Source organism: Vicugna pacos, chromosome 12 (genome assembly GCF_048564905.1).
Source record: "Vicugna pacos chromosome 12, VicPac4, whole genome shotgun sequence".
In the NCBI taxonomy this organism is placed as follows: Eukaryota; Metazoa; Chordata; class Mammalia; order Artiodactyla; family Camelidae; genus Vicugna; species Vicugna pacos.
The window spans coordinates 56998216-57011576 of record NC_132998.1 but is presented as its reverse complement, the minus strand read 5'-3'; the positions used below and the strand labels follow the sequence as shown (position 1 = coordinate 57011576).

At 54.8% G+C, this 13361-nt stretch overlaps 1 protein-coding gene across 1 annotated transcript in view; it reads left to right on the top strand.

Moving 5' to 3' along the window:
• TMPRSS6 (transmembrane serine protease 6) overlaps window positions 1-13361 on the top strand; it is a 34400-nt gene that overhangs the window by 19410 nt on the left and 1629 nt on the right. Inside the window, exons 11-16 of the mRNA XM_015241601.3 lie at window positions 7221-7366; window positions 7751-7849; window positions 8825-8938; window positions 10003-10119; window positions 10473-10641; window positions 12160-12431. Coding sequence (XP_015097087.1) covers window positions 7221-7366; window positions 7751-7849; window positions 8825-8938; window positions 10003-10119; window positions 10473-10641; window positions 12160-12431 — 917 coding nt within the window. The remainder of the gene's footprint in view (window positions 1-7220; window positions 7367-7750; window positions 7850-8824; window positions 8939-10002; window positions 10120-10472; window positions 10642-12159; window positions 12432-13361) is intronic.

Sequence of the window (13361 nt, the reverse complement as noted above, 5' to 3'; positions counted from 1 at the left end):
CCTTGGATGTTGATCTTAGAGTGAAATGGTTTCATCTCCTTGGGTGCTGTCACCCCACTGTCTGGCACCTTGAATCCTTAAATGAGAGGATGCAGAACCACAGGTCTCAGCGGTGCCACAGCGCCTTTCCCTAAACCCATCCAAGTGCACTTGGAGGCCCCTCTTTCCTTATCCCACTCCCTGCTGTTGGCCAAGGTCAAGTGGCTCCCCTGCCGGAAAGCTGCACAGACAAGGTCAATGCCACTTTTGCTAAACTGACCGCTTCCCTGGGCCACCCTGTATCATCCGCATTCCCTGAGGAGTGCCCTCACTGCTTTCTGTCCGGCCCCTCTGGTGACAAAGTTTCTGAGGAAAAATTGAGTCCCTTGGGGAGGTGGGCAGGACATAGCAAGGCCAGGTCACCCGAGGAGCCATCCTCAGGTCAGCCTGCCTGCAGTTTGATGAGTAGGATGAGGACTGGGAAATGCCCAGTGGGGCTGGCAAGCTGGGCACCACTGGTGGTCCTGGCAGTGCCAAAGGAGTAGGGTGGGCAGGGAGGTGGGGAACGGATTCAGTGCAGACGCACTTTCCCTGGTCTGGGGAGAGAGGGAGAGACCTAGGGTATTCAAGGGGGGTGGATATTTACAATGGGAGGGGCTCCGTGTCTAAATGCTGTGTGGGAGCATCTCAGAGGGAGAGAGGACGGTTCAGGGACAGGTGCTAAGTTGGGTGGGGTAGGGCGCAGGAGACGGGAGGGAGGCACGCTGGGGCAGCATGTCCCCTTCCCATGGCTCCATTTTTGCAAGAGGCCGAGGCTTGGGGAGGGAGGCAGGAACTGGACGTAATCTTGCAGAGTGGAGAAGTCCCCTCCCCTGGGGTCCAAGGATGTTGAAGAGAAGATTCCACATCGAATAGCAGGTTGGGCCTTTGGTCTCCCTTCCAACCCTGGAGTCCTAAGGGGTCTAACAGAGGCTGGGATTCTAATATGCAAGGTTCTTGATTTCTTGGTTTCACAGATGTTGAGTCTCCAAGATTCCAATACATTAAAATTGGGAGTTCCTAGGACCCTGGAATTCTTGGATTCTGGGGCTGGTGTCAGTGTTCACCAGTGCTGGTTGCTTTGTTTATCGGGTGAGCCTATTGAAAAGCATCAGCCAGACAAGAGGTGACAGGGATTGACGACTCTCATTGACTTGGCACCCTCCTTTCCAGGGATTTTGCAATTTATCAGGGACCGAGAGTAAGAGGAAGAAAAGAAATGCCGATGGTGTGAGTTCAGGACTGTGCTGTTTAGGGGGTGACATCAGGAGGTGTGACTCTGGCCCCGTGCAGGTTGGAGAGCAGAAGGCAACTTGTCCACGGGTCCCAGCACGTGGGTGGCATTTCTGGGCATGGCTGCCTTGATCCTTCACGGAGCTCCCTCAGGCCCCCTGACCCTCCGCCTGCCCCACCTGAGGATGGCTGGGCTCGCCCCTCAGTGTCAGGAGCCCACAGAGTGACCCTAGAGTGGCCCATGATTCACAAGTCTCTGAATGAAGTTAACATATTTTCCTGCCACTGTCTCAACCCCAGAGCCGAATCTGAGCTACACCCTCCCCTCCAGTAAGTTGTCTTCATTAGTTCCTAATGAAACGTCATTCAAAATGGGCTAGTGAGGTGGAAAGAGCTTAAAAGCCAGACGCAGCAGGGTTCAAATCCTGGCTCCTCTCCTTCCTTCTGGGCAAGGACTCTCCCCTCTCAGCCTCAGGCAACTCATCTGAAAAGTGGGCATGAAGCAGACCCCCATCCAGGGAAGAGTAAATGGGATCACGGATGGAGGACGCTGGCTCTTGCAGATGGGGAGAACGAAGCTCCACAAGGCACCAACCATCAATTCGTAACAGGCTCTGGACGCTGCACGAGGCAGGCACGGAGCTCAGGGGCTTAAGGTGCCATTTTTTCATCCTCAGAGACCTGGTGAGGAAGCAGGCCCCGTACTGCCCTCATGTACCAATGAGGGACTGAGGCACAGAGAGGCTAAGGCATCTGTACAAAGTCACCCAGCTCGAAACTAGAGAAGCCAGTGTTGAGTAAAGCAGTCTGATCCAGAGCGTGTGTGGGGGTGCGCGGGCCTATGTGCGCACGTCCGTGCACGTTTGTGTGCTCACGTAAGTGCTCACACTCATGCGGACTCTTCCCCCGGAGCCTCTGAGCAGCCGTGTCAGCTGTTCTCTCTCTTGGCCAAGGCATCCCAACCAACCCACTGGCATCCTGCTCAGCATACTGACAGCTTCTGTGGCTCTCACCAGTTCTGAGAGCAACCTGGGAAGTCCCATATCAGTCTTCTCACACCTTTGTTAAGGGTCTGGGGTCCCCAGGTGGAGACTCATGCCCCCCTGCCCCCAGGCTCCTGTCCGTGTCTGAGTGTGGAAGGGAAGGCAGAGGTGCACCTCCAGACCGTAAGCACCGGACAAGCCGTTTCCTCTAGTTATGATCTTTTTTTGATAATGATCATCCTATGTAGTTGCTGGGAAATTCTTTGAATGAGCATCTGTTGGAAAATCTGTTTGTGTGGGTGGCAAAGACATGAGAGGTCCGGGGAAGGGTGTAGATTTCCAGGCACAGGGTTTGCAGGGAGGGGAAGGCACAGTCCTTGGGCCCAGAATGGTCATTGATAAGGAGCAAGAGAGGGTGGGCTGGGGGAGAGGGTGTCTTACCCCGCAGGTGCCCGCGCAGTGATGAAGAGGGGCTGGCTGGGGCTCTCTCCTTTGACGGGGCATCCTTGGGCACATCACCTTATTCCTCTGAGCACTTCTACTTCCCCCGCAGCTTCCCTGTTTTCTACCCAGTTTCTCCCTGGCCCAGGCCTCATGCCCTTTGAGTGGCCTGGAGGCGGGGGAGGGACCTGACCTCGTGAGATCTGGCCACCAGCTGCTTGGTTTCGCAGAACCCGCTCTGGCTGGGCGTCAGCGCGGCACAGGCTTCCCCCTTTCCTGGAAACTGCCTCTTGCCAGCTTCCTCCCCTGTGATGTTACTTTTCTTGTGATCTGCCCAACCATTTCCATTTCGCTCGTGGGGACAGGCAGAGCCACTGGCTCCTTAGGCCTGCTGGAGCCCGTCAGGTGTGGCCTGGCTGTGGGGTGGCCCTTCTTCTCCCCTAAGCCCTTGGGCGGCTACAGAGGCTCCCCGGGCACTGCCAGGTGCTGGCGATGGAGAAGGAAGAGCTCCAGCTGCTGCCTTTGATGAGCTCACAGCCTGACAACGCCAGCAGCTGGTTTTCAAAGAACTCATTTCTCACATCTGCCTTAAAGCATCCTACAAGGGAGCTATCACTCCATCCTCCAGAATGAAAATGGAAGCTTGCTGAGGTTTAGCCAAATGCCCAGGGTCACATAGCTGTTCATGTGGCAAAGTCCAGCCTCAGCCTCAGCTCTGCAGCTTCAGGACCAGTGCTCTGGCCACCAAGTCAGACACTGCGGTCCTCCCTTTGTTAGGGCTTGGCTGCTCTGACCTCTTTCTCATTTACCTTATCCTTAGGGAAGGGAATGCATGTGTGTGTCTATCCATCCATCTAGCCATCGATCCATCGATCCATCCATCCATCCACCCTTCCATCCGTCCATCCATCCATCCATCCACCATCCATCCATCAATTCATCCACCAGACCACCCATCCACCCTTCCATCCTTCCATCCATCCACCCACCAACCCACTCTTCCTTCCTTCCACCCATCCATCAACCATCCATCCATCAATTCATCCACCAAACCACCCATCCACCCTTCTATCCATCCATCAATCCATTCACCAACCCACCCTTACTTCCATCCTTCTATCCATCCATCCACCCATCCATCCACCATCCTCCTCCCTGTATAGAGTTGCTGATATGCAAAAAGTTGACTGGGTCACTGCTTATCTATTGTCTGAGTGAAGCAAGAAGGAAAACTGCCCCAATACAGAGACATGAAAGAGCAAGGCAGGTCCTAGCACTTCATAGCTTAGATGAAAAGTGGGGTCCACAGTCTTCATTCAGACTTCTGGTGCTCCTTGGAGAAGGTTTGTGGGGGAAGGGGCAGCATTTGATGGAGGGGGAGGAATTAGAGAGACAGAGGGATGCATACCCTCTCCCAGAAGACTGCAACAGGAACCAGAAACGAAGAGGTGCAAAGCTTCCAGGCTGTGCGTGGCTCCACGAGGCCAGCTACATGGGAGAGAGGGAGGGAGGCAGGGAGAGACCTGGTTAGCTGGGCCACATGTGCCCTGCCTGATTCGGGTGGCCTCTGATTACTTCCAGCCAGTGTTTCTGGGGCTTATTTTTCAGAAGCAAGAATCTAGATTATTATGTGAAATTAGCTGGCAACTACATTTGGAAAAAAGCTTTTAACACTGCATAGACTAAACAGACAGACCATCTTTAGGTTGAGTGACTCGGCCTGTGTTGCCAGATTACAGCCCCTGATGTGATGGCCACTGTTAAGAAAGAGCTTTGCCGCAGGAATTCTGCCACCCCTGCCTTTGCCCCAGGTCACCAGGGTGAGAACTAAATGCTGCCCAGGCTGGGCCACAGGCTTATTCTAGAATTTTCTCTTGGACGCCAGTAGAAAAATGTCCTCCGGCAGGACTTAGAGATCTAGTCAAGGTGGGGATGACCATGCAGCCCTCAAATTCTTATAAATACAAATGTTCCCCTCCCCTCCAACCCAGCTCTGGTTCCACCCCTGTCTCTCCGCAGTCTCCTTGTGACTGTGCAGGGACAGTGCCCCAGGCCCCTGAAGCTTCAGTTAGTTCAGTGATGCTCCCGACTCCTCATTTCCCCCTGCCCAGTATTTCCCAGCGCCTAGGACCCCTGTCCACACCCCTAGGCAATTCTCTGGGGATAATCATCCACGATAAATTTGTTTATATTCTTTAAAAACAAACAGCAACCCCCCCCCCCGCCATGCTCCTTAGTTTTAAAAGGAAAAGGGCCAAGGTTTGCTCAGGGGCACCCCCTGGTGGTACCCTATCCCTCTGTCTCCCCCGCACTGAGTCTAGGTGCAGAGCAGTGGTTCTCAAAATTTTCCATCTCAGAACCCCTGTACACTCTTTAAAAGTATCGAACACCCCAAAGAGGTTTATACCTAGTATAAGAACCATATTTATAATCTATATTTACAGTATTAGAAATTAAAACTGAGGACATTTAAAAATATTTATCAATTCATTTAAAATAACAAGAAACCTATTACATTTTAATATAAAGGACATATATTTAAAAAATTAATTGTATTTCCCCAAACTAAAAGCATTCGGGAAGGAAAAAAATAATCATTTTACATTTTTGCTGCTTTCTTTAATAATTGAATAACTAGACCACGACTGAATTCCCATTCTTGCTTCTGCATTTGGTGCGTAATGCAGATGTGATATGGTAATAACACACATCACGTAGTCTATGGAAAATTCCACTCTATTCTTGTGGGAAAAGGGGAGTAAAAAGGGCAAATGATACCTGAGAATTAGTGTAAGAGTTATTTTTGCTTTGGACCCCCAGGGGTTCCAGGACCACACTTTGAGAAATGTTTATTAGCACAGGGGTGAGAATGTGGTCACTGGGGCCAGGCAGCATGGGAGGCTGTAACTTAGGCCAGATCTGAGGTGGGCCACGGGGGGCGTGAGGGCTCAGCCTCTGGCACTCATGCAGCATTGAGGGTTAGGGTGCCCGTCTCCCACCAGGCAGGCCGGGTGGGGCCTCCTGGGTCCTGAGGAGGCTGGATTCTGGCCCCCCTCTGAGCCTCATTTGAAAAGTGCCAGAACAGCTCCTCCTCACAGGGTGGAGTTGCTGTGAGTCCCTATGCAGTGAGGCCTTGTGATGCTGGTGATGAGGGAGGGGCCAGACGAGAAGGTCCACCTGTGCCCCTCCCCAGCCCCACACCATGGGATGTTAAAACAGCCTCAAAGCTCTATCACAGTTGTTTGTTGATTGACTCACTAATTGATTAATTGAACTGTTAAATACTTGCCATGTTCTAGATGTTCTGAGGAAGCCTCTGACCCCTGAGAATTAGGGACCTGCTCTGTGGGCTGCTGTGGGATGTTCCCATCATGCTTTGGGGCATTCCCACCTGCTCTCTTGACTTCCTCCTACCATCTCTGCAGAGGGCATCTTCATCTCTCCATGTAGATCTTTCTGCCCATGTTCTGGGTGTGTTTCCCTCGTCTCTAAAATCATTTCCGTTCGCTCTGTGAGGATACTGCCTTCTCTATGGGGGGCATTTCTTTGAGCTGCGGGGCCCACCCATCTGTTCTGTGAGGGTGTCCTGCATGGGATGGCAGGGACCCCAGGCTGCTCTCTCGGGAGGGTCCCACAGCTCTGGAGGCGTGGCTTCGCCTGCTCCTGAAAGCACGCCCAGTTGCTCTGTGAGGTGAGGTGTGACCAGATACCGTGGGGGATAAGCCCCCTAAGCCCCCCACCCTGGAGAAGGGAGGATTCCTATCCGCTCTCTGGTGGTGGTGGGGAGGGTTCCGCTTGTCTGCGGAGGTCTCCCACCTGCTCTGTGGGAACAAGGGCATCATCAGTGGGGGTCCAGCAGGGATGTGTGTGAGTGGTGTGATGTGAGTTGGGGATGGTCCCACCCGAGTGTGGCCACACACTGAGAAGATGCTGCACTGCACTGCACTGTTGGTCCTGGGAGCAAGGCTGGTGCCTCCCTCATGCCCGGAGAGTCACAGGGCTGTGGAGGCTTCTCAGTGAGAGGGACAGGCCTGGTTGGAGAGCGAAGCCACCTTGTCACCCCACACACAGCACAGGGGACTGTCCCTTCCTGTCTGTGGAGAGTAGACCAACCAAGGGCTTTTGCCTCTACTGTCACATTGAAGCCTTTTGTCAGATGTCAGGCCAACAGAGATGATAATTTCCCTTATTTTATGAGGGAGGAAAGTGAGGCTCAGAGAAGAACTCTGACTTGTTAGAATCTCACAGCTCCTAGGTGACTGGGACTAGGATCCTGACGTTAAATTTTATCCTGCAGGCAGTGGGGAGCCATTGAAGGCTTTTGAGCAGGGAGTGACATAGCCAGGCTGCTTTCTAGATGACTGTGGGGGTGAGCAGTCACCCAAGGGGGAAGTCAGGACGGAAGAGGTGAGGGAGGAGGTCAGGATGCTGCTTCCCTTCCTCTCTGGCTGCCCTGTCCTTGCCGTGTCTGTCCCCGGGGACCCAGGCTGTCCCTTCCCTTGGACCAGCTCGCGCGGCCCTGAGTCTGTCTCTGGCCCCCACCAGGCTGTGTGGCCTGCGCACCCTGCAGCCCTATGCCGAGAGGATCCCTGTGGTGGCCACCGCCGGCATCACCATCAACTTCACCTCCCAGATCTCCCTCACCGGGCCTGGCGTGCAGGTGCACTACAGCTTGTACAACCAGTCGGACCGTGAGTGTGGGCAGGCCGAGGGGAGGGGCGGGCACCCCCGAAGCCCGTGCAGCCTTTTCACCATCCCTGGAAGCACCAAGAGGCCGGATGAGAGGAGTGTGTGTGTGTGTGTGTGTGTGTGTGTACAAGTGTGTAGGCATGAACATTTGCACAAATGAGTGCAGCTTGGTAGTGACCACGTGTGCAAGGCAGTCACGGGCCCACAAGGTATACACACTCATACATACCCACGTGTGTGCTTTGTGCGGTGCCTGGACATGTGTGTCACGTGGACTGTGTACACAGGCGCGTGTATACGTGGGTACACACGTGAGCACACAGGTGTGGTGTGTCTGCACGTGTCTTCGTGGTGACACGTGTCCTAATGGCGCCCTTCCCGTCCAGCCTGCCCGGGAGAGTTCCTCTGCTCCGTGAATGGACTCTGTGTGCCTGCCTGCGACGGGGTCAAAGACTGCCCCAACGGCCTGGATGAGAGAAACTGTGGTGAGCAGCCCGCCCACCCCAGCCCTCCTCTCTCCTCACCTCTGTGCTGGGCTGAGCCCACCCTTTTAAGCCGAGACCACCCCCTCCCCACCACATGTAGCTCCTGTTAGCAGCATCCAGGAAGGCTTTCTTGCTGTGTTGAGATGGCAGGATGGAAGTACAGAGTCGGAAGGTGGCCTCTCCAGGGCCACCCCCAGGGGCAGTAGCAGGGACAAGCTACTGTCCAGGTGTCCTGACTCCCAGCTCAGGGCTTCTCCCCACCAGGCCATCACCCTTAGCCTTCTGTCCGGCCAGCCATCCGAGAAGGAATAGAGCAGATGAGGGAGAGGAGGGCCAGGCTGTTAAGCAGGGATGGGTAGACCCGGGGTGGCCACGGAGAGCATCCTTTATCTCCCTGCCTTGAGTGGGGTCCTCACCCTGCCACTGCACGGGTTCCAAATGGAGCTGCCAAATCTTACTGGGGTTGTTCTCACCACTGCCCAGCCCTGGCAGAAGGGACTCAGGGTCCTGATGGTCCCCAAGCCAGGACTCCCTCAGAATAATACCTCTTCCCTTGAATCCTGGCTTCTGGTCCCCAGAGTCACCATCAGGGCAGCCCGTTCCGGTCTGATCTCCCCAGACCACCTCCATCCCATCAAAGCTTTAACTATGTGAGGAGAAAAGCAGGAGGGAAGGCAGATGTGCCTGCCTCTGGGATGATCCTGCCTTCGTGATGGGGAAGGTGCCTCATATTTGAAACCAGAACATCTGGCTTCAAATTCTGGTTCAGCCAGGTAACCTTGGGCAAGTCACTTCATTTCTGTTTCCACCAATGGAATGGCATATCTCACAGGGTTGCTGTGAAACTCAGATGTAAAGTAGCTGGGAAAGAGATTCGTGGTCGTGATGGGCAATGCAATACATGGTCTACACGCAAAGTCCCAGCTGGTTCCTCTGGCTTCCTCCCACCTGCCCCCTCTCTGTGTCCTCACACAGTTTGCAGAGCCACATTCCAGTGCCAAGAGGACAGCACGTGCATCTCACTGTCCAGGGTCTGTGACCGGCAGCCTGACTGTCTCAATGGGAGTGATGAAGAGCAGTGCCAGGAAGGTAAGGCGGGGTGTGACCAGGTATCTAGAAGGAAACCAAAGAATGGGCTCAGCCAGACAGCCCAGCCCTCTGCATGCTCCTTCCCCAAAGGTTTCTGCTCTCTTGTCCGAATACTTACTGACCTGTCTATAAGTACGCCTTTATGTCCGTCCATCCATCCATCCGTTCATTCATCTTCTGGTCCCTCTGACCACTTTGTCCATTGATTCATCCATCCACTCACCCATTCATCCATTGGTCTGTCCAACCACCTATCTCCCTATTGTCCATCTAATCATTTATTGGTTTACCCAACTACCTGTCTGTATGTCCATTGTTCCATTCTCCAACCATGCATTCATCCAATGATCTTTCTAACTACCTGTTTGTCCATTGGTCCTTACATCCATTCATTTATCCATTCTTCTAGCTGCTTGTCAGTCTTCCCACCAGATCATCAAGCTACCCATTTGTTGGTCTGCCCAGTCTCCTGTCTGTGTCTCCATTGTTTTATCCATCTATCCATCTATCCATCCATCCATCCATCCATCCAACCAACCAAACTTCACTTGCAGACTACCCAGTGATAGGCAAGGCAGAGTGAGGAAATGGGAATAAAAGACACTACAGATGCGGCCCCTGCCCTCTAGGGATCATTTACTAGTACAGAGACCTGATGGTTGACTCTCTGGCTTTGAGCCAGAGCATAGGAAGACTGGAGGGCAACAAGGAGACCAGGCAGGGAGAGCTTGCTAGAGGAGGCAGGCCTGGAACTGGGCCTTAAAGAGAGGTAAAATTTAAATAGGCAGAAGGAAAGGAGACCAGGAGAAGGCCGGGTGGTGGAGCAGAAAGTTCTTCACAGAGAAGACACCGAGGAGCAGCGGGGTGGTGGCTGGGTGGGGCCGGGGCCTGGAAGACTAGGTAAGCGGGGAGCCTTAGTCTGATGGGCGAGGCATAGCCTTGCTCCTGGGAGCCTCGTCTGAAATTAGGGGCACAGTTCTGCCTCTGGGTACCACACCTGGGGGTGGGGCATGACCGGGCTCAGGGACCCACTCTGCGCCCTGCCCCCACCCCCTCTACCCCAGGGGTGCCTTGCGGGACCTTCACTTTTCAGTGTGAGGACCGCAGCTGCGTGAAGAAGCCCAACCCGCAGTGCGATGGGCACCCGGACTGCAGGGACGGCTCCGACGAGCAGCGCTGCGGTGAGCCCGCCCGCCCGCGGCCCTGGGGCCTCCGCTCCAACAGGGTGGGGTGGGCAGGAGAGCCCTCCCCCTGCGGGACCCTCGATCATGGGAGGGAGGGAGGTGCCCACACTGGGGAGTGGAGGGAGAGCTCACTGTTTGTCCATCTGTCTCTTTCCGCACCCTCTGCCCCCTCATCTGGGTCCTGCCCACCTCTCTCCCTTCCTCACTCCTTCATTCTCTTTCCCTTTCTCCAACCATGTCTTTCCTCTGCTCTTCCTCCATGCTTCCCCCTTCTGTCTCTCTGTGTCTTTTTTTTCCCTGGTTCCTTCCTGCCCCTCCCCATCTGTCCATCCCTGCCCCCCCACCCCCAGACTGTGGCCTGCAGGGCCCCTCCGGCCGCATCGTGGGCGGGGCCGTGTCCTCGGAGGGTGAGTGGCCATGGCAGGCCAGCCTCCAGGTTCGGGGCCGACACATCTGTGGGGGGGCCCTCATCGCCAACCGCTGGGTGATCACAGCTGCCCACTGCTTCCAGGAGGACAGGTGAGGGGGACGGCACGGGGACAGAGACCACCAGAGATGGGCTAGGGAAGGCCGCGGCAGGTGGGTACAGTGTGTCTGAGATGGGCGGTGGGAAGCCCCTCAGACTGGCTGTTCTGACACTTGAATTCTGTACTGGCTCCACCACAAACATACTCTGTGCCCCTGAAAAGTTTGCTCAACCTCTCTGTGCTCTGCTTCTGATATCTTGCTTTCAGTTGAGTCAGTGATTCATTCATTTAGCAAGATTTATTGTGCCAACACTATGTGCCAGGGGCTGTGCTAGACACTGGGGTACAGCAGAGAACAGAAATGCTCGATCTGGTCATCGTCCATGACCTTCTCCTCCAGGGCCTGCCTGTGACCTGGAGTGAGGGGGACCAGAGAAGCCCACAGGAAGGGGCATCCACCCCACCCCACAGACATCTTCCCCATCTGCGTGGTGGACTGACAGTGCTGTCCATCCACCTCTAGCCTGATGTCCTGGGCCCCAGCCCCCACCCCCAGCACACCCAGCCCTGGACTCTCCCTACATCTCCCCCTCTGACCTGGGTCTACACAGCCCTAACCAAAGACCTGGAGCCACCAGGGCACCTCGTCTTCCGCCCCTCACACTCAGAGCCAGGCAGCAAGTCCTCTCAGTGCTCCGGACAAATCTCCTCTCCACACTGCCACCATCACCCCAGGGTCACCCTGCCCGCACAGAGCCCAGCTCACATTTGCATCCTCTGCCCGGCTACCCAGGTGTTCCTTCTGGGTGCAGTCTGACTACCTGGTTTCTTTGACGCCATCCCTGGCTCCCCAGTGCCCACAAGGTAAAGAGAAACCTGATGCTGACCTGGCTTCCAGGGGTCTGCACAGCCCGGTCTCTGCCGATTCACCCACACTCAACTCCCTCCCCCTCCTCCTGAGGATTAACAAGTCTCAGGGGGTTCACAGTGGCCCCCTCTATAAAGTACACTTTATGTAGAGTATCTTTATAGAGAGAAAAAAGGAGAAAAATATTTGTCAGTGTCCTGCACTGTGCTAATTTTTTTACATACACAGTCTTATTAAATTCCCCCAGGGACAGGAGGGAGGGTATAGCGCAGTGGTAGAGTACGTGCTTAGCATGCATGAGGTCCTGAGTTCAATCCTCAGTACCTCCATTAAAAAAAAAAAACCTTAATAATAAATAGACAATTACCCCATCACCACCAAAAAAACAAAACAAAACAAACCAAATAAAAAAAAATCCCCCAGGAACATATGAGTAGATGCTGCTATTCCATTTCACAGATGAAGTGAGTGAGACCTCGAGAGTTGCACCTGGGGTGGGATGGAGCTGGGGCTGGAAGCCAGGCAGGAGAGGGGGCTCCACAGCCAACACTGAACATGGTACCACCAGCTGCCCGGCCTTCCAGAGCAGGTCAGGGATGGGTGTGGAAGACAGTGTCCCGGGTGGGGAAGCTGGCTACCCTAAGGATCCGGGATGGGGTGGGAGAGGCGGCTGCTGAGTGCGCTCACCCTCCCCGCCCCCAGCATGGCCTCCCCGACGCTGTGGACGGTGTTCCTGGGCAAGGTGTGGCAGAGCTCGCGCTGGCCGGGCGAGGTGTCCTTCAAGGTGAGCCGCCTGCTCCTGCACCCGTACCATGAGGAGGACAGCCACGACTACGACGTGGCCCTGCTGCAGCTCGACCACCCCGTGGTGCGCTCGGCCGCCGTGCGCCCCGTCTGCCTGCCTGCGCGCTCCCACTTCTTCGAGCCGGGCCTGCACTGCTGGATCACGGGCTGGGGCGCCCTGCGCGAGGGCGGTAAGCCGGACCGCGGGCAGGGGAGACAGGGTGGGCCGCCACACCCACCTTCTGAACTTGGAGGGGAGTGGGCAAGGGGCCCCCGGGCTCCACCCCAATGCCCTCTAGTCCCGGGATGAAATTGGGCTAGATTTCACAGAAGGAAACAAGCTTTTACTATGGTCTTGGGCCCCTGCCCTCCTGGCTCTCCCCTTCGTTCCCGAAGGGCATTGAAGAACCAAGGTCATGGAAGGCTACCTTGGGGGAGATGTGTGAACGGGTAGGCCAGGGTCCCCACGGCCCACAGGCAAGCTCCAACCTTCTGCTCCTCAAACAGCGGGTGGAGGCTCTTAATTATTAATACTTTCCACACCGAGGTTAGATTTTAGGGGAGCATGATTTCATTTAATCAATCCAGTAACCCTAGTTATTGGTTATTATGGGCCCCATTTTAAGGATGGGGAAACGGAGGCTCAGAGACATTTAGCAGTGGCTCAAAGTCACACAGCTAGAGAGGGCTGGAGCAGAGACTAGAACCCAGGACTGTGTGACCCTTTGAGCCCTTGTTATTTCTGCTACTGCCTCTCAGAAACATGAGTTTCTCCCCATCCCTCCTAAACTGACCAGAGCTGGCCATCCCCAGAGACCACCTCTCAGTTCTGTACATAACTCCAGCCACGCCTTGCACCCTTTGTGGTGGTGGCTTTAAAAATGTGAACCACAATTTACAATCTGGAGGCAGGCAGGATTGAGGGATAATTTAAAGATGGAGAAACTGAAGCTCAGGTGAAAAGTGACTTGTCCAAGAGGATGGTGGAAAACAGTGGTAAAGCAAGGACATTCATTCATTCATTCAATGACACTTTTAAGGGCACCTGCTATGTGCCAGGCATCAAGCTGGACAAAGGGGATTTAAAGATGAACAGGGAACATTCTTGAGGAGACAGCCAG